Here is a 21,651-nt window from a genome sequence, read left to right as displayed (position 1 = left end):
GCGTCGGGTCCCGCCGGGGGTCCAAGGGTTGTCCTTTGCTCCAGGCTGACTGGTGCGGAGCTCAGGGTGGAGGATGTGCTCCCGCTGGCGGCACACCCACTGCAGCAGTGGGCGCCGGTCTTTTGCCAGTTGGCAGAGGAGTGGCGGGCCTGTGCGAGGTAGCTGTGGGTTTGGGTTTCGCCTGACGTTTGGGGATGATGTCGCGCAAAGCTTCTGTCTGCTTCTTCCTCAGATTGAATCTAGTGAATGTCCGAATAACTTAGCCGCAGACACTGGTTAGTCCAGATATACAGCCCTGTCCCTATCCGGGACGCCAGAGAAGGTCAGTCACAGGTGCCTCTGCGCTACTACTGTCGAAGCCATCCCTCTGCCCAGGGAGAGCACTGCACAGCGGGACGCATGGATGATGTAATCCGTGGCAACTCTGACCTCGTTAAGAAGAGGTGCCAGCGGGCTTGTCATCAGGAACCAGCGATGGAGACTAACACCAACAGCGGCAGTTAAGTTAAGTTCAAGTCAGCAGACAACGGACCTAACTAGCAGCAGATAGCTAGCCCAACTCAGCAGAGGTGTTCTCAGCGAGGGGAAGAGCATAAGAACTGAGAGACGTCTGTGATGATAGGGGTTATATGTGCAGGTGGGGCTGTGTGCATGTCAACACAGGTCATCTGCCTTGAAGGAGTGAATAAAGGTTTCTTCGGCAGGATGTGCGAGGGCTATCCCATACTTATGTGTACTGAGTGAATAGACTGAAAGGGAACTGATTTATTTACCAGAGGGGAAAACAAGAGAAACAGAAAAGAATTATAATATTATTGAAATTGGATGATACGGTTACAAAAATCATATATTTTTTAAAATTCCATTTAATCCTTGACTCCTTTCTCAGTTTTTGTTTTGGAAAGAAGAAATAGTTTTTCTTTGTCGCTATCACATTTTTAAACTGCATTTGGTTACAATTTGAAAAATAAAGCTTGGAACAATCAAGTTATTGTTTGGTGTGTCACTGGATTACTTTAATGTTGAAACAATATTTTAAACCCGAGGATTCTAAGATAAGCTCTGAATCCTCTGCACTGCTGTCCCATTGATGCTGTGTAATTCTGTGCTTGTTGCACAGCATTACATAGCATTACATAGCTTCTATGATTTAAGCATGCAGCATTCCTAAGAAAGGTAAAATTGTTTCTTAGACATCTGGCTGCAGAGCTCCACTAACTGTGAGTTTAGAGAGCCTGAAATATTACCTAGATGAACCTGAACAGACAATCTGTGGAGTGGACAGAAGAGAAGGATGTGACAGGGTTTCTTTAATAGTCTAAGGAGCTTGGAAAGAAAAGGGTTTGGACATCTTTAGTAAGTAGCTCATTGGTCTGAACATGCTGTGTAAATCTTATATTATATTACATTACACAGCAAGCTCGTAGCACACCTAGCTTGCAGCAGCTAAGTTGTTTATGCTTTGTGGTTATCTCTGTGCAGGTAACCACTGGATTAACTTTAGTTATATCTGTTTTAGATCCATCAGTCTGGTCTCTGGGCCTGGACTTGCAGACCACAGGGAAACATCACACATCTATTAGCTGTCTGACAAATATTTGCACAATTTCCTTGAAATTCTTTAAATTTTTGTTTAATAAGTTTATATATTTGTTTATTTTAAATCTTAAAAGTGTTCAGAAAGGTGCGAGCAAGAACAATATTAAAAAGCTGTTTCTGCTCTGTACTTCCCTGGTTATTAGTAAAATTACTGATCACTGTTTTGATGAACAGTGAACACATGCTCTGATCAAATATTGATTAACTTTTTACAATTGTGGAAGAAGTACCTATCCTAAATCCAGGATGCCATCCAGGCCAAGGTAATCCCATCCAGAGTAAGCATCTAGTTAGATACCATTTTTCTGATACTAGAAGCAAAAACAAATTAGAGGTCATCAAGGTCAGTATGAGACATCTTTATGAGCTTCTTAAGACATTACTACAGTCTAACTAATTGGTGTGTGTGATCTGGCTCCATGGATAGATAAAGCTGGGTGTCATCTGCATGGCAGTGAAAATGTATGCTGTCTTTTTTTTTGTTTTGCCTGTCCCGTTTGGTTCTTTTGCCATCAGAATTATTGTCTAAAGGCCAAGAAAGATGCCCAACGGATTTACTTTACCAAATTGAACATCCCAGCCTTTGCCGTAATGGTTTATTTGATTCACCTTTTATTGTTTATTTTATTTATTTTTTTATTTACACTTGCTAGATACGGGACAGACTTGAATGAGGAAAAGAAAAGGGAGAAAGGAAGAGGGGGGGGAAAAAACAGCGGAGAAGACAGACGGGGATAAAGGGCAAAAAAAACAAAAAACTAAATAAGCAGACAAAAAAAAAAATACATACAATACAATAACCTAGATCACCTGAGAAATAAAAAAGAAAAACAGCAGAAGAAAAGGAGAGCAATACAATAAACAACATCACGATGATATATGGGAATATGACAGTAAATACTAAATATTAAACATTATTGTGCAGCACGTAATATCAACAGCGCACAGTGTGCTTTGAGGTAGGAGCCAAAAAGGGTGTAGCTTGTGTGTGTGATCACCCGTGTGTACACCTGTGAGCATGGACGCGCTTGTTTTTAAAAGGTTCCTTCATGTAATGATCTGCTAGAGGAGGTGTGTGTGTGGGGGGGGGGGGGGGGGGGGGGGCACAGCCCCGTCCACCAGGGCATGAAGCAGGTATGGAGGAGATCAAAACTCCAGACATCCAGAGGCCCTCAGAACACAAGAGACCAAGGAAGACCAACACAGGGGCAGCTGCGCCACTATCCCAGAAAGAGCTGAGGAGAGCCCCAGATGAGGGGTCACTCAGCAGCCGCGGAGCAGAAGCCAGGAGAGGGGGGTTGCAGTGACGTGCCCGTGAGCTCCGCCGGCAGCCAGCTGTGCCAGAGTGACCGAGCCCCAGGCCGAGAGGCCGAGGGCACCCAACCCCCGAAGTGGCCAAAGCGAGCCCCAGGCTCCAGGCCCCGACAAGCAGCCACCAAGGAGTGAGCCGGTGTGTACCCGGGCGCCCATCCCCGGACACAAAGAACCACCAAAGCACCGATGTCTGAGGGCGTCTGCCACTGGCAGGGGAAGTGGTGGGGGGAGATAGGCCTCCATACCTTAGAGGGCCTGAGATGTCCCCAGAGAGGTGGCGTCTGATACCCAACCTGACATATAGACACAGACATACAGGCACACACAGATACAAACATCCATTCCCACCCTTATGCTCTCATATGCAATTACTCAACACTCACCCAACGTGGAGACAGACATAGAGAGACACTGTACACACAATCACACTCCCCAAGCGTACTCTAAGAACCGGGTCTAGGTACCTTTGCCCCTGGAGGGGGAAACTGCACCCAGACCCAGGTGGTGTTACCCTTTTCCCTGAAGTGGGGAAAAGCAGACCGCCCCGACTCCGCAGCAGCAGGGAGGCCCCACACTCCAGACCCCAGTCGGACGGCCAACTCCTCCTCCTGGCCCCCCACTCCAGCAGGCCGCAGAGAACGGGGGTGAGAGAAGACTCCAAACCTCTCTCCACCCGCTCATATGTAGTGCTGATGCATGTGTGTTCTAAGGTGCATTTAAAACCCAGGAGGGCATGGAGCTACCTGCCAGAGAGCAGCAGGTAAGCGCATAGCCCCTCCTGATAGCCCTCAGTGTCTACGTGTATTTAAAATTGAGAGGTGGGCAATGACGCCAGGGGTGAGGTGTACACCCTGATGGTCTTTTGGAGTCCGTGTAGCGTGCCCACCCCCAAGATCCTATATGTATGTGTTATGAGAGTGTGAATAATGTGAATGTCTAAGTTGTGAGATAAAATTGAGGCACAAGAAGCCAGAAGGGGACAGAGGGGGGATGCTTCCCCTGCACCCTGGTGACACACCCCTACTCCAAGGCCCTGCATGTGTGGGTGATTGTGGTGGAGCGGGAAGAGGGAGGCAGCTGGAGATGGGGAGGGAAGGAAGGGAGGGGCAAGTGACCTCTCCCTGGGGCCAGCTCCCCCATACTCTGCAACCCGCCAGGGAAAGGGGGCACAGGCCCATCCGGACCGGGGCACAGAACAGCAGCGCCACCCGGCCCCACAGAGCCCAGGACAGCCCATCTGACCCCACCACAGAGAAAACTGCACCCACCCCGTCATCCACTCATCTTCCAGACTACACAAGACAATAGACGCCCAGGCTGAGATCTTCCTCCACCTCTCCTGTATCTCCCCCTCCTGCAGAGTGAGTTCCTGAAGAGAGGAGAGCTCCTGCAAGATGTAACAACCTCCCCCACCAGTTGAAGAGCCCCCCAGGTGGCTCGATGCACTGGCGGAACCCTGCGCCAGGGCCGGGCCCCCATACACCCACCCGCCCACAACCCCAGCAACATACCAACCAGGACCCAAGCCCCCGAGGCCCGGCCAAGGCCCCAGCCCAGAGACGGAGCGCCCCAGAACCTCACGCCCGTCCCGGACCCACCCAGGGGCAGCCAGGCTACCAGGTCAGTAACCCACGTCCGTCAGCACAGACCCTCCCCTAGCCCCGCTGCATGCAGCCACAAGGAAACCGTCACCTAAGAGCCCCTAATAGGCCATGACCGCTACCCCGGGTTGAGCCCCCCAAGGAAGATGCTACTGGGGAACCCCCCGACGCCCTAAGCCTGTCCCTACCCCCACACCAATCACTACAGCGAAGGTGGGACCAAACTATGACCCCCCACCCCCACTAGGTGATGGAGCTAATCAAAGGAGCCCAGAGCAATTGATCTGATGTGGTGGTAGAGGCTGTATCGAGACTAATGTAATCTAATAGATAATTTCTATATTGGTTAGAATTAAGATTATTTTTGTTTTTTCCAGTTCATGAGGACTGTTTTCTTGGCTATGCATACGGCAGTGAAAACCATATGGGCTATATTCTTATCTGTAGTGACATTATCTAAGCTGCCCAACAAACACACTAAAGGGGAAGTTGGAATGTTACATTTCAGACACTTTGGCTATGTTCACACTGCAGGCGAAAGCGCATCAAATCCGATTTTTTTGACCCTATGCGACCCATATCCGATCATGGTATGACAGTGTGACCGGCACAAATCCGATATTTTCAAATCCGATCTGGGTCACTTTCGTATGTGGTACTGAATCCGATACATATCCGATGTTTCAGAAAGCGACTGCTGTGTAAATGGTCAAGTCGCATTAAATCCGTTTTTTACGTCACTGACACAAGACAGACGCCAATTATCACCGCCGGAGAAGCGCTCGATAAGACATCGCGAACGCATTTTATTGTAGTGTGAACGAGCAGACAAAAAAAATCAGATTTGATCAAAAAATCGGAATTGAGCATTAAGACTTGTGGTGTGAACGTAGCCTTTGATAAGTCTTCACATATCTCGCGCCAAAACTTCTGAACTGGTGGTATGCTATGCCTTCTAATGATACTGCCATAGGGATATCAAGAACCCAGTGGAACTCCATAATTAAATTTAGCGTGTGAAAAGGACTCTCCATTTCCTGACGTGTTCGGGTCAAATCAGACCGATTTACAAATTTAAAAACTCCTAAATATTGTGTTTTACATCCAATTGCCTAAAGGCCTTATGACATCCTCCACACTATGCACTTGAACATATTAAAGTGATGAGCACTTCTTTCGTTGAATTTTGAGTGTTTTAATCAATTTTGTTACATCTGTGGTGTTCAAAAGTGACCGTCATAGAAAATGAATGGGAATCCATCATCATTTATTTATATAGCACTTTAAAAAGTGCTGTACAATACAAATATAAATATAGTAATAAAATAACAGAAATCAGACATAGCATCAAAATTAATAAAAATGTCAGTTACCCACAGAGTTAAAGGCCAGGGAATAAAAATAGTTATTTAATAAGGACTTAAAAACTGTCACTGATGTAGCCCGTCTAATATGGAGAGGAAGGTTGTTCCAAAGCATCGGCGCTGCAAAAGAGAACACTCTGTCTCCTCTAAGTTTCAGCCGTGACTTTGGGACCAAAAGCAACAACTGCTCAGCTAGAGCTGGGCGATAGAACGATAACTATATGTATCGCGATATAACTTTTACTCGATAGAGAAATTAAGCTATCGCGATAGACCTCGCCACTCTTGTCCTCTTAAAAAAAAAAAAAAAAAAAGGTCAGCCGATCCAAATTCAGTAGCGCAGAGCCGAACCAATCACAGCCGCAGCGTCACGTCGTGTGACTTGTTACGTACAGCACAAGTGCCAAGCCGCACGTGTGTTTGTTTGGGAAGCAGCCAGCGGGTAATGGAGCCAGCGCATAATGGAGGAAATGAGTGTGCCGACTAGAAAAATCAACCGAGCGTGACCGAAGAGAAAACAGATGATGGTTCCAACGCCGGAGAGATTGTCGAACGGAAGAGCCATAGAAGTTCCGTAGTGTGAAGGTATTTCGGCTATTTCAAGTCTGACAAAAAACAGAGTAGCGTGCACTGTAAATTGTGCCGAAAGCAAGTCTGGAAATACAATAAACTGGTGCATGCGTCACACTGTGCGCCACGTTATTGTTTCGGTGAAATGAATTTCTACAATACTGTTACTGTTAATTCTACTCTCTGCAGTGTTTAAATGCTTACATATACACACAGTTACTGTCCCTCCACACTTACGACTCGGTTCTGCTTCTATGCCCCAGCTTTGTTTACTTTTTCCCACCGAGGCTTCTAGACTTCTGATTGGCCAACATTTCTGCACGGTTAGGAATCTAGCTCCACCTGCTGCTTTGGCATGTTCATAGCAGCGTTTTCCTTCATTTCTGCCTTTATGTGTGGACGGGATTATTTTTTAAAACGGAAACGGAAAATCTCCGTTTTCAAAAATACCCGTGTACGTGTGGACGTAGCCTCAGTCTCTGACTGGAAGCGCTAATTCGTCATTCGGCTTTTGTCAGACTAAAGTAACTGTTAAAACTGTTTGAAAAGCTAAGCTATACAACAAGGAGAGATTGAGAATTTCCTTTTAGTTCTCAGTTTATTTGATATTGACAAAAGTTAGTCAGTGTTGTCTGTTCTTCTGTAAAACAAACTAAGATTTATTTTTAGAATTAATACTTTGTTTCTAAGTGGAATTGACAATTTAGTCTGTTTCATTTGTTCTATTTTGAAACTTAAACGCTTTAGCGGCTGCCTTTTGTGTAGTTTGCAATATTTGCCTTTATTTATCTGAAAAAGTCTCATGTTCCTTAAATACATCTACCCTGTTGAACTTATTATGGGAAATAAATATTTAAAAACAAGCTGCTGATTATTTCACATTTTATTTGTGAGCAACGGCACATTTAAATCTTACAAATATAGTTATTTGGCTTATATTGTGATAGATATCGTTATCGCCTGAAATGAAAAAAACATATCGTGATATGAAAAAATCTCATATCGCCCAGCTCTATGCTCAGCTGATCAAAGAGAACGAATGAGAACATGGGGCTTCAACAAGTCAGACAAATAAACAGGTGCCAGACCATTTAGAGATTTAAAAACCAATAAAAGGACTTTAAAACAGATCCTAAATTCAATTGGAAGCCAATGTAGAGAGGCCAAAATCGGAGTGATGTGGTCAAATTTCCTTTTGCCAGTTAAAAATCGTGCCGCAGCATTTTGCACTAGTTGCAAGCGTGACAAAGTGCCCTGCCCAACCCCTATTAAAAGTGTGGAAATAAAAGAAATTATTTTACTGCTACAATATATTCTTTATCATTAACATTGCATTGATAATATAACCTACAGCATTGATATAGCATCAAGATGTTTATTAAAGATACTGGCATTGGATTAACCTTTTATTACAGGTGCAGCCATAATCACTTTATACACACATTGCATATTTGTGCTCATTCAGAGATGATGCTCAGTCTATTAAAGGTTTCAAGCTTTGTGAAGCGCTATGTCTTCACAATATATTGTGTAGGTGACTTGGAGCAATAGAAGGATAAACAGCATTCATGCTTACAGACATATGATTTAAACATAGGCCAGGCCGAAGGCCTGGTATTCATTTAGCTTCTAACTGCATTTTAGTTTGCTTAGTGACAGATGACAGAAGATGAGTCAAGAAGAGGACAAGCCCAGAGGGACCGTCTGTGTCTGAACCTAATTGCCTTGTATGGAAGATGTGATAGAAAAAGGAACTTCTTTGTCTAATTTTAGCGGTTTAAGATTGACCATTTACTGAAACTGATGCATATTATGTTAATTTGTGACGCAGAAGGGGTTGAACCCTGACATGAATAAAACCATTCTGAATTGAGCTGTTCGGTGAAGATCGATGCTGGTGTTGCTGTATACATCTTCCCACGCGTGTACTCAATAAATCATTGTTTGACTGCACTCTTCTGGGCCTCTGTTGGTTTGTTCCATTGCTCAATATTTTCGAATTCGGGACAAAAGAGAATTGCAATAATCTAAATGTGAGGTAATAAAGGCATGAATAACACTTTCCAAGTCACGCTTGGAAAGAAAGGGCTTAACCTTCATTAAACGTCTGAGGTGATAGAATGCTGATTTTACCACCCCGTTTACGTGGTCATGAAAGGTAAGTGATCAACAGTATCAAACGCTGCACTGAGGTTTAGCACAATAAGCACAAAGATGAGTCCACTGTCAGAGGCCATAAGAAGATCATTTGTAACCTTCACCAAAGCTGTTTCTGTGCTGTGATGGGCTCTGAAACGTGGATGAAATCCGTCTTAGAAGGTATTAAATGCTGCACTTTGTTTAAACGCAAAAGAAAGAATAACAAACGACTCTGTGCTATACTGCCATTAGAAAAAAGCATGTTGTTTTTACTGCTAGTAGTTTACATAATAATAATAATAATAATAACCAACAACAACAACTTATAAACTTATAAAGTGCTTTCAGACAAAGTGCTGTACAGCTATTTGAAAATAAAGAGATAAATAAATAAAAGTGATGCATAGCAATACAAGTTAAAAACACAAATTAACAAGTTAAAAACATAATAAAAGTTAAAAACGATAAAAAAAACAAAAAACAAAACTAAAAGGCAAAGAATTAAGACATGTAGGATAGGGTGAACAAGTGGGTCTTCAACTTAGCTTTGAAAACCTCCACAGAGCATGCCTGCCTAATATCTTGAGGAAGGTTGTTCCACAAAAATGGGGCATGAAAAGAAAAATCATGTTCCCCGATAGTTTTTTTTCTCTGGCTCTAGGAACCTTTAAAACGGCAGAATCCTGGGCTCGGAGAGTACGAGATGGAACATAAGGGTGCAAAAGATTAGAAAGGTATGAAGGTGCCAAACCATTTAAAGCCTTGTAGGTGGTTCATTTTTAAGCAGCAACCATCAGCTGGCTGAAGTTTTAGCTGCTGAGGATAGAGAACATAAGCTACGTATACAAACTATTGACAGAGGAGGATCCTACCCTATCACGTCTACAGCTGTGCTCAGCTCAGGGTCTAGCAGCAGAGAGAAGGCAATGGGCTCCCACAGGTTGTCACTGGCTATGATCTTGACCCTCTCCAGACCACTCTTATCCAGAGTGTATCGCAGCAGCTGGTGCAGACAGTCACAGTCATAGAAGGAGATTGACAGCAGAGAAGACGGATTCACAGCTAGCACAATTCAGAATTTGTCTATACAATGTTTGCTGCTTTCCACATAAAACTTTTATATCCAGAACTAGTTTCTCAAGAAACTGGTGGCATTAAAGATGCTTTTGTAAGAGACTTGATGCAATAGGAGGGATAAACTACTGACTACAGTTAACATTTCAGTGATTCTGTCCATGTTTGGGACAATTTATTATAAATCAAGCAATCAAGGCTTTATTCACCACATGCAGGGTGCCCTGCAGTGAAATGGGACGCCCCCCCCCGACCATACACACACAACACAGACATCACATGGGGAAACAGGTCGGAGATCGGTAGCGTTACAGAAAAACATTGAAATATACACTACAATGGGAAAGTACAAAAGGAAAAAAAGAGACCTCTACTCATGCTGGGCTCCGGGAAGGACAGCATGAGAACAAGAAACAAAAAAACTCCTCTGCACAAAAAAGCACATAAATGTCCACAGCACAACATTATGTAACACGTGACAAGCCACAGGGATGGGTAGGGGGTGAGGAGTAATCCGAAGCAAACACAGCAGCCATCCTGCCCAGCGCTACCATTCCAGCGCGGGCTCAGACCCGCCGTGTTCCCCAGGAGGGAACAACCATCGAAGGCGTTTGGAAAGGGAGGGGTGATGAGTGTGTGCATATCAGTGTATGTGTATGCATGTCCATAGTTCAGCTGAGACAGTGTCCTTCGCCTGCCAGGCTAAGTAAACAGTCTTCCAGCCAACCCAGGTGGCCTTGCATGGAATGGGAAGGAACAGACTCAACACAGTCGTTATCAGGGAGTTTTTGTTCGGCTCCAGCCTTGAGCCCACAGCTGGCGCCGAAGGGATAGCCGCAATAAATGGTGATTTTTCTTTTATGCGAGCAACTCATGAGAATTTCAAAGCTGCTCTTTAACACACACTGGTCTCTCAATCTCCTGTGGAGAGCCGCGAGCCTCTCCATGATGTTATCAAACTTGCGCTCCGTGGTCTTGTCATTCTTGTGCTCTGATAGCCGATTCTGAGAACTCACGACTAGGGATGGTTACCGGTATCCGGTGCCATGATGGCACCGGTTCTGACATAAACGGTAGTAACCAGACCGAAAAGCAGCGCACATTTCGGTGCTTTATTTCGGTGCTTTTTTTTCCCTGAGCTGTGATACACTTTAGATTCTAGCCAATCATTTTACGTTTCCGAGGATAGTAGGCGGGCCCAGGTACGTACGTTCTTTTAGAGCAGAGCTACAGATTAAAAATGCCCAAGGCGAAGCGGTCAAAAGTCTGGCTGTACTTCACAGCAAAATATGCAAACTCAGCAGCCTGCAAGTGCTTTAAGCTGATACTGTGATACTGTCAAAGGAAGTAACACCTCATATCCGATGAAACACCTGGCGACGCATAGCGGGTTTTTTTAAAAGCCGAGAAATGCACCGTATTTGATAGCTTGCTGCGAGACCTCACACCGTGCACATCTACTGCGGGTGTGGCGCCTGTTATCGGACCCGGAGTTAGCAACATCCCCCAAAAACTCGAAGAGGAGAGTCCTGGCCCCTAGCCCTGCCAGTGTAGCAGAAATGATGACGGATGATGATGGCAGCAGCAGCCGTTCTTCTCTGTGTGAGTAGCTTAATGTTGTTCGTGTGTAATTTACGTTGAGTAGGCTGACCTAATGCAGTAAAGTGAACTAGCAAACACCATCATAGCTACATGCGGCTGTCTTCTTGTTTGATGGCAGATACTCCCTTCACCCTGGCCAAAAAGGCTAAAATGACCAAAGAAAAAGTGGAAAACAGTTAAACATGAGAGGTTTTTGGACAAAGTTTGTGTTTTTTTCCATTGATTAAGCACTGCTTCCATCCAAGAGCGATACCATATATGCCCCATAGCTGCAGAAAAGGCTAACATTGTTATCTTTTTACAAAAAACAAAAAACAGCTGAACATGAGAGGTTTTTCGACCAATTTTGTGTTCTCGATAAAACCTAAACGATACCCATCCCTACTCACGACTGCAGTGAGCTGCTCCACGATGTAATCCAACTTTCCCTCAGAGATGTTATTCTGAGTGATCTTCTCCTTGATGTAATCCAATATATGCTCAGAGGTAGAGCTGGGCAATAGAACGATAACGATATGTATCGCGATATAACTTTTTCTCGATAGAAAAATTAAAATATCGCGATAGACCTCGCCGCTCTTGTCCTCTTACAAAAAAAGAAAAAAAAGAACAGCCAATCCAAATTAAGTAGCACAGAGCCGAACCAATCACAGCCGCAGCGTCACGTCACGTGACTTGTTACGTACAGCACAAGTGCCAAGCCGCACATGTGTATTTGTTTGGGAAGCAGCCAGCCACCGTACCGCCCGGGTAATGGAGGAAATGAGTGTGCCGACTAGAAAAATCAACCAAGCGTGACACACACATACGACTCGGTTCTGCTTCTATGCCCCAGCTTTGTTTACTTTTTCCCACCGAGGCTTCTAGACTTCTGATTGGCCAACATTTCTGCACAGTTAGGAATCTAGCTCCACCTGCTGCTTTGGCATGTTCATAGCAGCGTTTTCCTTCATTTCTGCCTTTATGTGTGGACGGGATTATTTTTTAAAACGAAAAATCTCCGTTTTCAAAAATACCTGTGTACGTGTGGACGTAGCCTCAGTCTCTGACTGGAAGCGCTAATTCGTCATTCGGCTTTTGTCAGACTAAAGTAACTGTTAAAACTGTTTGAAAAGCTCAGCTATACAACAAGGAGAGATTGAGAATTTCCTTTTAGTTCTCAGTTTATTTGATATTGACAAAAGTTAGTCAGTGTTGTCTGTTCTTCTGTAAAACAAACTAAGATTTGTTTTTAGAATTAATATTTTGTTTCTAAGTGGAATTGACAATTTAGTAGTCTGTTTCGTTTGTTCTATTTTGAAACTTAAACGCTTTAGCGGCTGCCTTTTATGGAACGCCAGGACTGGCATAATGAATTAATTAAATACACCATTAAATAATTAATTAAATGTGACAATAATTAATAAAATTGGAATTAATTAATTAAATAAATAGTTATGACACATGTGATTAATTATTGACACATTTGATTAATTAATTATTGACACATTTAATTAATTAATTATTGACACATTTAATTAATTATTGACACATTTAATTAATTATTTAATGATATATTTATTTATTTCATTTTGGCAGTCCTGGCGCCTGGCTCTCATCTTGAAATAATTTTATCTGTCAGCCTCACCCATCAAACTCAGGGGGCGGGGTTAACGCTGATCGAGTCAAAACCATTGCTTTGGCCTGGTGGCCATTGTTTCTAGCACACAACAACCGGCATGTGGAAGCTAACAGAACTGAACTTTGAAAAACCCTGTTTGTGTGTCACCAAATACCGTTTTAATATTTTTGTAGCCGAGCATGTAGTGGTTTAATCTTCATGTGTCTGGTCGGTTTGTCAAGATACAGCCTCTTTGCAAAAGTGTTTCGATGATTTCGGAGATGTCTGCCCAGTCTCACGGCAAAGCGTGGGATAGACCCGCTTGCCTCGCAAGCAATCCCACCGACAAAGCGCAGGCCCCGGTACACAGCTGTAATAACCCCCGCTGACTTCTTTTACTGAGGTTATATTTATCTGTGTTTTATTTCCTGATGTTCTTATGTGTCCTACGTGTTTCAGTCGCCAATTCTGAATTATAACTAACATTAAAAACATGTTTAAGGAGGAGAAAGTGCAAATAAATCTGTTTAACATCTGATCTTTGGGTTTTTGTTCAGTAATCAGCGTCATCTGTGTATAAACGCATAAAAGAGATAACGTTGGTGTTTCCGTCATGTAGTAACTGCTGGCTTTAACTGTACAAAGGTTGTTCGACACTATGAAACACATACAGACTTCATGATGTTCGGCTAATATTTTTATTGTGAATATTAATCATGAGGGTAAACGGCCCTGTACACCACGGAGCGAGGTCAGCATATCCACGATATCCTCAGCTCCATGAGTTAACACAAAGTTTCCCAGCTGACTATCTAACTGCCAACTATTCCAGAGACGTGAAAATATACAGCATAAAGAAAAGTGTAAGAGACTCAGCAGCAGATTAGAATAACATTTATACATTTAATAAATCACCAAATGAATCCAAGAAACGAGCAAACCTGTTCCAACAATTTGAGTTTGTATTCCCTCAGCTGCAGACTCGCTGCTGTTTAAATGTTTGAAAAGGAAGATTAGATATTAAAAAATGTCAAACATAGACTCAGTCTGCCTTCACATTTGATATGAGGCCAGCACGTATAGTGGCTGTGTCCTGTTTTAAGATCATACATGTAAAATTGTTGTCTGACCTCCGTCGATCCAGCTGCTCAGAGTCCGTGGTTACCATGGTTACTGCATAATCAGCTATAATGTTAACAGCTGGCACTGAGGAAACCTACCGGCAGCATGGGTGTTTATGTTTTTCATTGCAAAAGAACCGTCTGAATGGTTAACTGAAGTTAACTTGGATAAATTATAGTTAAGGAGTATCACAGATAACGCCTATGTGAGCTGTGCGACTGTTCACCACTACACTGAAATCAGCAGGCTATTACTGAAATACACGTGCTAAATCATAAACTATGCTATAAATAGGGAGGTCCTATTAACATGTTTAGTTTTAAAGGACACCTTCCTGCCTTTAGTCTCCTTCATGAGCAGTATTAGTTTTCTTCTAACATCCAGAAGTCTGCACGATGTGTTTCATAGTTTGTAACAAGCCTTTGACAGGTAAACATAACATGACCGAAAAAGCAAAAAAATGGTTCATTTATGTTTGATGTGTGTTTATTCCTCCCTAAATATTGTCGGTGAAGTTTGCCATGCACGTCAGATTTTCCTGCGCATTTTTATACCTCTGCCAACAGAGAGAAAGAAAAAAAAATCTCATTCTAACAGACAGCTGGTGCTTAGAATACAGTTGAATAACTATTAAAAAACAGATGATATAATATTTCTGTCCATGTTGCAGACTTCATGATGAACATGCTGTTGCAAACTCTGCTCCTCTCGGTGGAAATGCGCCTTCTCTTTCCTCTTTGTATAAAAACGTTATAAAAGTCAGTTTAATCTCAAAATTCACTGTTAAATCCAAAACACACCAGATAAAGAAAAGCGAATAGTTCAGTCTAACACATGTGCCAGTGAACCATTAAACGTCTGTGAAACTATGCAGTTATGAAACGTAACTTTAACCTCAGCCAAACCGATTTGCTCAGTTGTAAATAAAACAGCGAAGTAAACAGACAGAACCTGAGTGAATGAAGTCCAGCGTTTAACCACTGAGAGCTAAAACTCAGCTGAGGTTTCAAAGCTGTGTGCCGGTGATTGGACATCAGCCGCTGATGAAGCTGTTCACCTATAAAGTCCTCTGTAAGGAAACAAGCTCCAGCAGCTCGGGAAAAATACTATATTTACTTATCTTGTGCAGAAAAATGCGCTGACATTGCTTTATATCGAGCACCGGCTGCCCAGTTAAACTGTGACTATCACCAGGTAACGTAGGCGTGTTTCTTGAATTAGCAGCAGGTGTTAAACAGCTGACAGATGAGGAGGAGGATGCATGCAGGTAAACTGAGGGTCTGTTGAGCTGATCGCTGGTTTCGTGAGAAAAATGTCAGCTCGTTCTTTATGTTACAGAAGCACAGAGACACAAAACCAGGCGGAAAGAGACGATCGTTCGGTGAAAATGAGAATCTGCGAATGCAACATGTGGAACACGGAGAGTGGAATATGTAAACAAACCGGTTAACGTAACCCCCTGGGTGCACTCTGCATGCTAATTGTTAGCAGAGCTAGTGAAATCTCTGAAAACATCTGAGCACTTTTGCAAACATGTTCTATGTTGACAACCTGACCAGACATACGGCGCGACATTCGCGGCTAAAACACTGTTAAAAGTGTAGCTGGTGACAGAAAAACGGGGTATTTTAAAACTACACCACCACTGCTGCCTGTGATTTGATCTGCATTCTGGGATACCTGGCTTCCCCAAGTCTACACAAGCAATCGATTATCTAGGATCGACCTGTTTTGACTTACTTTGCACGGCAACCAATCAAATGTTAGAGAAGCTGCATGGGCAGCGTTAACCCCGCCCCCTGAGTTTGATGGGTGAGGCTGACAGATAAAATTATTTCAAGATGAGAGCCAGGCACCAGGACTGCCAAAATGAAATAAATAAATATATCATTAAATAATTAATTAAATGTGTCAATAATTAATTAATTACATGTGTCATAACTATTTATTTAATTAATTAATTAATTCCAATTTTAATTAATTATTGTCACATTTAATTAATTATTTAATGGTGTATTTAATTAATTCATTATGGCAGTCCTGGCGTTCCATAGCCTTTTGTGTAGTTTGCAATATTTGCCTTTATTTATCTGAAAAAGTCTCATGTTCCTTAAGTACATCTACCCTGTTGAACTTATTATGGGAAATAAATATTTAAATAAAAACAAGCTGCTGATTATTTCACACTTTACTTGTGAGCAACGGCACATTTAAATCTTACAAATATAGTTATTTGGCTTATATCATGATAGATATCGTTATCGCCTGAAATGAAAAAAAACATATCGTGATGTGAAAAAATCTTATATTGCCCAGCTCTACTCAGAGGTCTTATTCTGAGTATTCACGGCAGCTGTAAGCTTCTCCAAGATCTTAACCATGCTGCATTCAGTGAGCTCTTTCTGAGAAGTCGCGCCTCGTCCCACCGTTTCAATCCCAGTGGGCAGCCTTGGAGGGGTTTGAACAGCCGGTTCCGCTTTCTTAATTCTCCGATAAGCCAGGGCCAAGCCAGCTCCGATCAGCAAGAACCCTGTTATCATGGTTCCGAATAGGTAGATATCTTCAGCGTCCTCGATCGACAGTCCCGCCAAGCACACGATCCTCCATGTCTGCCACCCGTCCATCGTGTATCCGGCAGGGAAAGTACCTCTAGGGCACTCGGGCTCTCGTTGAGAAAAGGGTGTCAATAGCATTCAGAGACCAGTTGATCAAATCCATAATTCTATTTTAGGTTTTAGAGAACAGACTGTGAGAGAGTGTTCCAGGGAAAAGTAAAAACACGAGACAAGACAAGGGCACAAGAGGCTAAGCAGGGAAGATAAGGGGAAGGAGGAGAGGAGAAAAGTGCAACTGCCTTCGCCGAGAGCCAAAAGAGAAGAGAAGATATTATAAGTGATCATTGAGGTTATGGCTCCCAGTCCTTCATATAATGTTTGATATATTTTGGTGCTCTCTGATGCTACAATGTTACTGTAAAGTCTTGAACCTTTCCTTTTTTTTCTTTATATTACACTAGGAAACGGAACATAGATGCATTCACTCCAGCTGTCTCTTCACCAGGCCAGCTATCACAGTCATGTGTCCAGGAAAGGGAATTTGAGGGGGGCAGGGATTGAGGCTGGTGATCAGCTTCATCTGCTTTTACACTAACTCTTGATATTTGGTATGGTTACCTTTATTCCTTAACAAGCTGCCTCTGTCAGTGCGCCCCAGGGTGGCTGTGGCTACAATGTAGCTGCCATCACCAGTGTGTGAATGTGTGCGTGAATGGGTGGATGACTGGATATGCAAAGCGCTTTGGGGTCCTTAGGGACTAGTAAAGTGCTATATAAATACAGGCCATTTACCATTTACAGGCCATTTGTTCTGTTCTGTCAAGATGATCCTACACTGCTTCAGTAATGTTAATGGGTCAGTCCATGACTGACAGTGTTTCACTATGTGTTTGTAGTGGGGTGTGGTGTGTGGGGCAGTGTGGATGCAACTGCGTGGCATCCGCAATCACGCCTACTGAGTTAAAACCAATAAATCAATAAAATGGCTCAAAACTGTGATCTATGGACTGTTTCTTTTCACTGGAAATAAGAGGCTGAACCCAACTCTTGAAAAACAACTTGTTGTCCTGGTGGCATCCTATCACGGCATCACACTGGAATTCACTGAGCTCCTGAGAGCGACCCCTTCTGTTACAAATGTTTGTAGAAGCAGTCTGCATGCCTAGGTGCTTGATTGTATAAGTGTGTGGCACAACTGTAGTCATTCGTTTTTTCCTACAGTAGCACATCAACATGCTGTCACCCAGGAGAGACAGATGCAAATTAGACTCCAAATTCAATAAAAAAAATTTCTCAGCACTTATGATTACTTTCTGTATTGGGTCAATATTCATATTTAAAAAATTTTTTTTAATGCAGCTTTAAAACCACCTAAGAAATGTGGCAGATCTGAAATTTTTTTTTCAGCAGCAACACACCTACACATGATTCAGCTCCAACTTTATCTTTCAAGTCCAGCAAAATAACAGCCACAAACATTCAGCTGGGTACTTGTGGAAGAAGAGTGTGCTTTAACAGAGACGCACCCAAACTCAGTGGACATTTCGGATTTACGCAATCAGTTGTCAAGCACCAAATAGCCTTCAAGTAAACTTATAGCACATGGTAAAAGTTCTGCTTTTACTGTGCCATCTGGTCCAATGATTTACGCAGTGGGAGCATTTCATTTCAAACTTCTTGAGACTCTGTACTTACCCAATCACATCAACAGAATTATTAAGATATGGGTCAAGGATCATAGAATTAGCGACGCTCCAATCGCCGTCTGCTGCGATGATGCCAACACCAATTAGACCAACTTTATCCAGCATGTTCCGGAGCACCTTTGGCGACAAAGACATGCTCTCAGTGGAACTCGGCTAGAGCTTTAAAATCATCCCAAACACCGTCACACTGCATCTCTCAGTAGGACAACTCAATGTTAGTGGCTGTTTTTCTACTTCAATTTACACTGCAGGCTACTCATTATGACAAAAGTACAATGAAAGATAACAGTAAGTTATGTTTACCTTAATGTACTTGATGTCAAAGCTTCGCTCATTCCAGATCTAAATGGATGAAAGAGAATTTTAGTTTGCAAACAAACTTTTGCAGGCTCAATTTCCTGCAAATCCATCAATCCAGTATCACGTGGTAAAGCTTTTATATTCCAGGCAGGCCTTCAGTACTAAGCAACTAATAAATGTCATCTGTCACATTTTACAACAAAGTCAGGTTTTGATATGTTCCCACTTACCATGTTAAAGTCACACTTTAGTGGACAGAAACCCTTCATTTTCTAACAGGGCTAATTCCATGCAACAACAGCCGCACAGGATTAAGACAACATGAATGAATCAAAGCCATGTAAGTTACTGTAGAGAGCAATAAGTAACATTTAACATTAACAGAACTACTTTTTTCCTCCCTGTGTTTGTGGGCTGGCTTTCACTTGGTCACATTGACCAGATTCACATCTGCTACTAGAGGTCCATCTTTGTTCCAATTCCTGGTTTATATTTGATGAAATACAGAAGTTGGTAACAGGACTTACATTAGAGAATTTACTGTCACTAGGTGGCTGCAAATAACTGCTTAGTGTTTAGAAGTTTTGACCATTACTACTTTTGGTTATTAAAATCCTGAGAATGCCAGAGATACTGAGAGATAATGCAAGCAGTCAGATGTTCAAACAGTTTAACCAGAGCTCAAAAATGAATGTGTGTGTTTGAAATGTAACAAAGAATTATAATTAATAGCTATATTAATTAATTATAATCCTGTTATGAAAGGAAAGTTCAAAACATGCCAAAAGCCACCAAGCTGCAAAGCACTCACTTTTTGAGGAAGCAGCCTTTGTAAGGACCACAAAAGCAATGTGTTGAAGTAGAGATGATTATTGCATGAATTTTGTGGGTTTGTGCAGAGCTGCATTCTAATCTGAGAAGTGGTATACACACCCCAACATACTGAATGTCTAGGTCATGGTACTGCTTGGCACCAAGGATCCAGTTCACCACATATGTTGCAGTGACATCCGGGTAGTCATAGGGCCAGTTCTTGCCACGGCCCACCCAACCGGGAAACGCCCAGGGCAAACCTATATGAAAACAAGCAGACACACAAGAAAAGACAATGATTCTTTTTGTGTTACATTTAATATAAATTTCACTATCTGGTCACATTTCCAATCACCCCCACCATCTATCCAACAAACTGAGCAGACTTGTTAAAGTTTTCAATAATATCAATAATATTATTGTATTATTTACATTCCATATAAAATAACTGCATGCATTGAATTGTAACCTTTATATCAAAACTACTTTATTCAAATTTTTAAAAAAAATAAATGAAAAAAAAAAAACAAAATCTCCGGATAGAAGTAAATGGGTGGAAAGTTCTGGCAGAAATTCCATGAGGTTTGCCAGTAATACCAAATGTGTTCATGCCAAGAAAAGCAGGAGTGGTCATTTGTAACAACACATGTAGATTCTAAATCTCAGTTTCCTACTATGACATTTTCCCTCTGATGTCTACTGGTTTTGGTTTACTGCTGTCAAGTTATCAGACAGAAAAGGAAGCAATGTTCCTTCTTACCTATGAGTGTGATATTTGGGTTCCTCTTCTTGGCCTCTTTCATAAGCCACCACTCGTAGCCTCTGTAGTAGTTCTCATCATTTTCATAGCGCATGTGAGACGGCTCTGTTCCATCTGATCAAATCAGAGGTTCAATAATACCAAAAAAATGGAGAGAGTCAGTTTATTCTTGAAGTTATACTATGATCCAAAGTGTCTATCACGACCCCAGCACCAAAATATGTGGTAATTATAGCCAATATCCTATCCATACAAGACTTTAAGATCCATATGAAGCAGATGTCACAAGTGTTTCCTTGTTAAGAAGGAATTTATGTCATTCTGCTGGACTTTAGCTGTGTGTCATAATGCATTTCAGACCTGGCAGCAGAGAAATGGAAATGTAACAAGTAACAAATTAGAAACTGTCAGAAATGTAGTGTGACTAAATGTACTTTACCAGTAGTTTGCGCATCTCCTCCGATCTCCACCTTCAGAATGTGCAAAGAAGCTCCAAAGTTTGGCTGAAAATAGGAACACAGAGCAGTGAGTTCCCGTGCTTAAAACTGAACTGTGTGAATGAGTTGCTTCTGTCGTACCTTAAACAGGAAGTCTAGTATCTGGCTGCGGTACGGCTCCGCATAACTCACCAGTAACCGAGACGTCGCCTACATTAAGGCACACGTAGAAATGTTATGTTAGTAAAATAATAAGCTAATCAGAGAAACAGAAACATGCAGGCAGGCATGCATAGATCAGATTGTTCCTGTGGAGGCAGTGTTGTACAAGGAAGTACTCTAGTAAAATACACTAAACTCACCCCTCCGCCGCTTAAACCTCCAATTCCATCAAAAACCCTTCCCAGACCCCCGTCATCGCTCAGGACATAATTCTGAGCAGAGCACAAAGCCAAAGCCAAGAGGAGAACGGACACTAATAACGCCGACTCTCTGCAGTCCATCCTGAGCGCTAGCTGACAAGACGCTGTACGCGCGCGCACATTCTCTATCACATGACAGCGCAGCTGAGCGGCCACGTGATGTTGAAACCCGTCACACCGGTATTTACTTTTAAACGTTTATTTCGTTCTACGAACGTCCGCAATTTAAAAAAAAAAATCTTCAAACAGTGTTCGCAATGATTTTTTTAAGGGTACACACGACCCACCCTTAAAATCCGGGGAAAAACGGTGAGGCATTTGTCTGCTGCATTAGAAGAGTTTTTTTTGTTTTGTTTTTTTTATTGACGCAAAAACAAGAATTAATATATAACAACATGGCTCCTGCAAGATTCCTTTGGAGCAGGTGATTACAAGAAATTAGCTTTCAGTTTTTTAAAAAAAGGAAGAGAAAATAAAGGGGTAAATTTGGGCTTACTAACTAAATCACATTCTTCAGTTGTGTTCAAAGGTTTCACTGCATCTTTTGTTTTCATAAAATAAGGGCTTTAAAGTATGAAATAAAAATTTTACAAAAGCCAGCTTTGTATGTTTAGATCTGTGTATTTAAAATGTACAAAGAGTGATTATAGCATTCACCAGAAAGTCATCTTTG

At 42.3% G+C, this 21,651-nt stretch overlaps 1 protein-coding gene across 2 annotated transcripts in view; it reads right to left on the bottom strand.

Annotated features, from left to right (window-relative positions):
* galcb (galactosylceramidase b) overlaps nucleotides 1-21,100 on the bottom strand; it is a 51,959-nt gene extending 30,859 nt beyond the window's left edge. The window contains exons 1-7 of one of the 2 annotated variants that reach the window (XM_085256311.1): nucleotides 20,919-21,100; nucleotides 20,698-20,766; nucleotides 20,559-20,622; nucleotides 20,120-20,233; nucleotides 19,480-19,619; nucleotides 18,550-18,588; nucleotides 18,236-18,363 (exon numbers count right to left, since the gene is read on the bottom strand). In XM_085256311.1, the coding sequence (XP_085112437.1) occupies nucleotides 18,236-18,363; nucleotides 18,550-18,588; nucleotides 19,480-19,619; nucleotides 20,120-20,233; nucleotides 20,559-20,622; nucleotides 20,698-20,766; nucleotides 20,919-21,059 (695 nt within the window). In that variant the 5' untranslated portion in view covers nucleotides 21,060-21,100. Of the gene's footprint in view, nucleotides 1-9,459; nucleotides 9,591-18,235; nucleotides 18,364-18,549; nucleotides 18,589-19,479; nucleotides 19,620-20,119; nucleotides 20,234-20,558; nucleotides 20,623-20,697; nucleotides 20,767-20,918 lie in introns of both variants that reach the window. The other variant, XM_085256310.1, reaches the window with a different exon arrangement.
* Nucleotides 21,101-21,651: the final 551 nt, after the last annotated feature.

The sequence above is a fragment of the Mchenga conophoros genome, linkage group LG19, assembly GCF_057382185.1.
Source record: "Mchenga conophoros isolate Kocher_MC1m ecotype Shallow Benthic linkage group LG19, M_conophoros_male_GT1.1, whole genome shotgun sequence".
Taxonomy (NCBI): Eukaryota; Metazoa; Chordata; class Actinopteri; order Cichliformes; family Cichlidae; genus Mchenga; species Mchenga conophoros.
The sequence above is the reverse complement of the archived record's forward strand: the minus strand, read 5'-3'. Positions and strand labels throughout refer to the sequence as shown.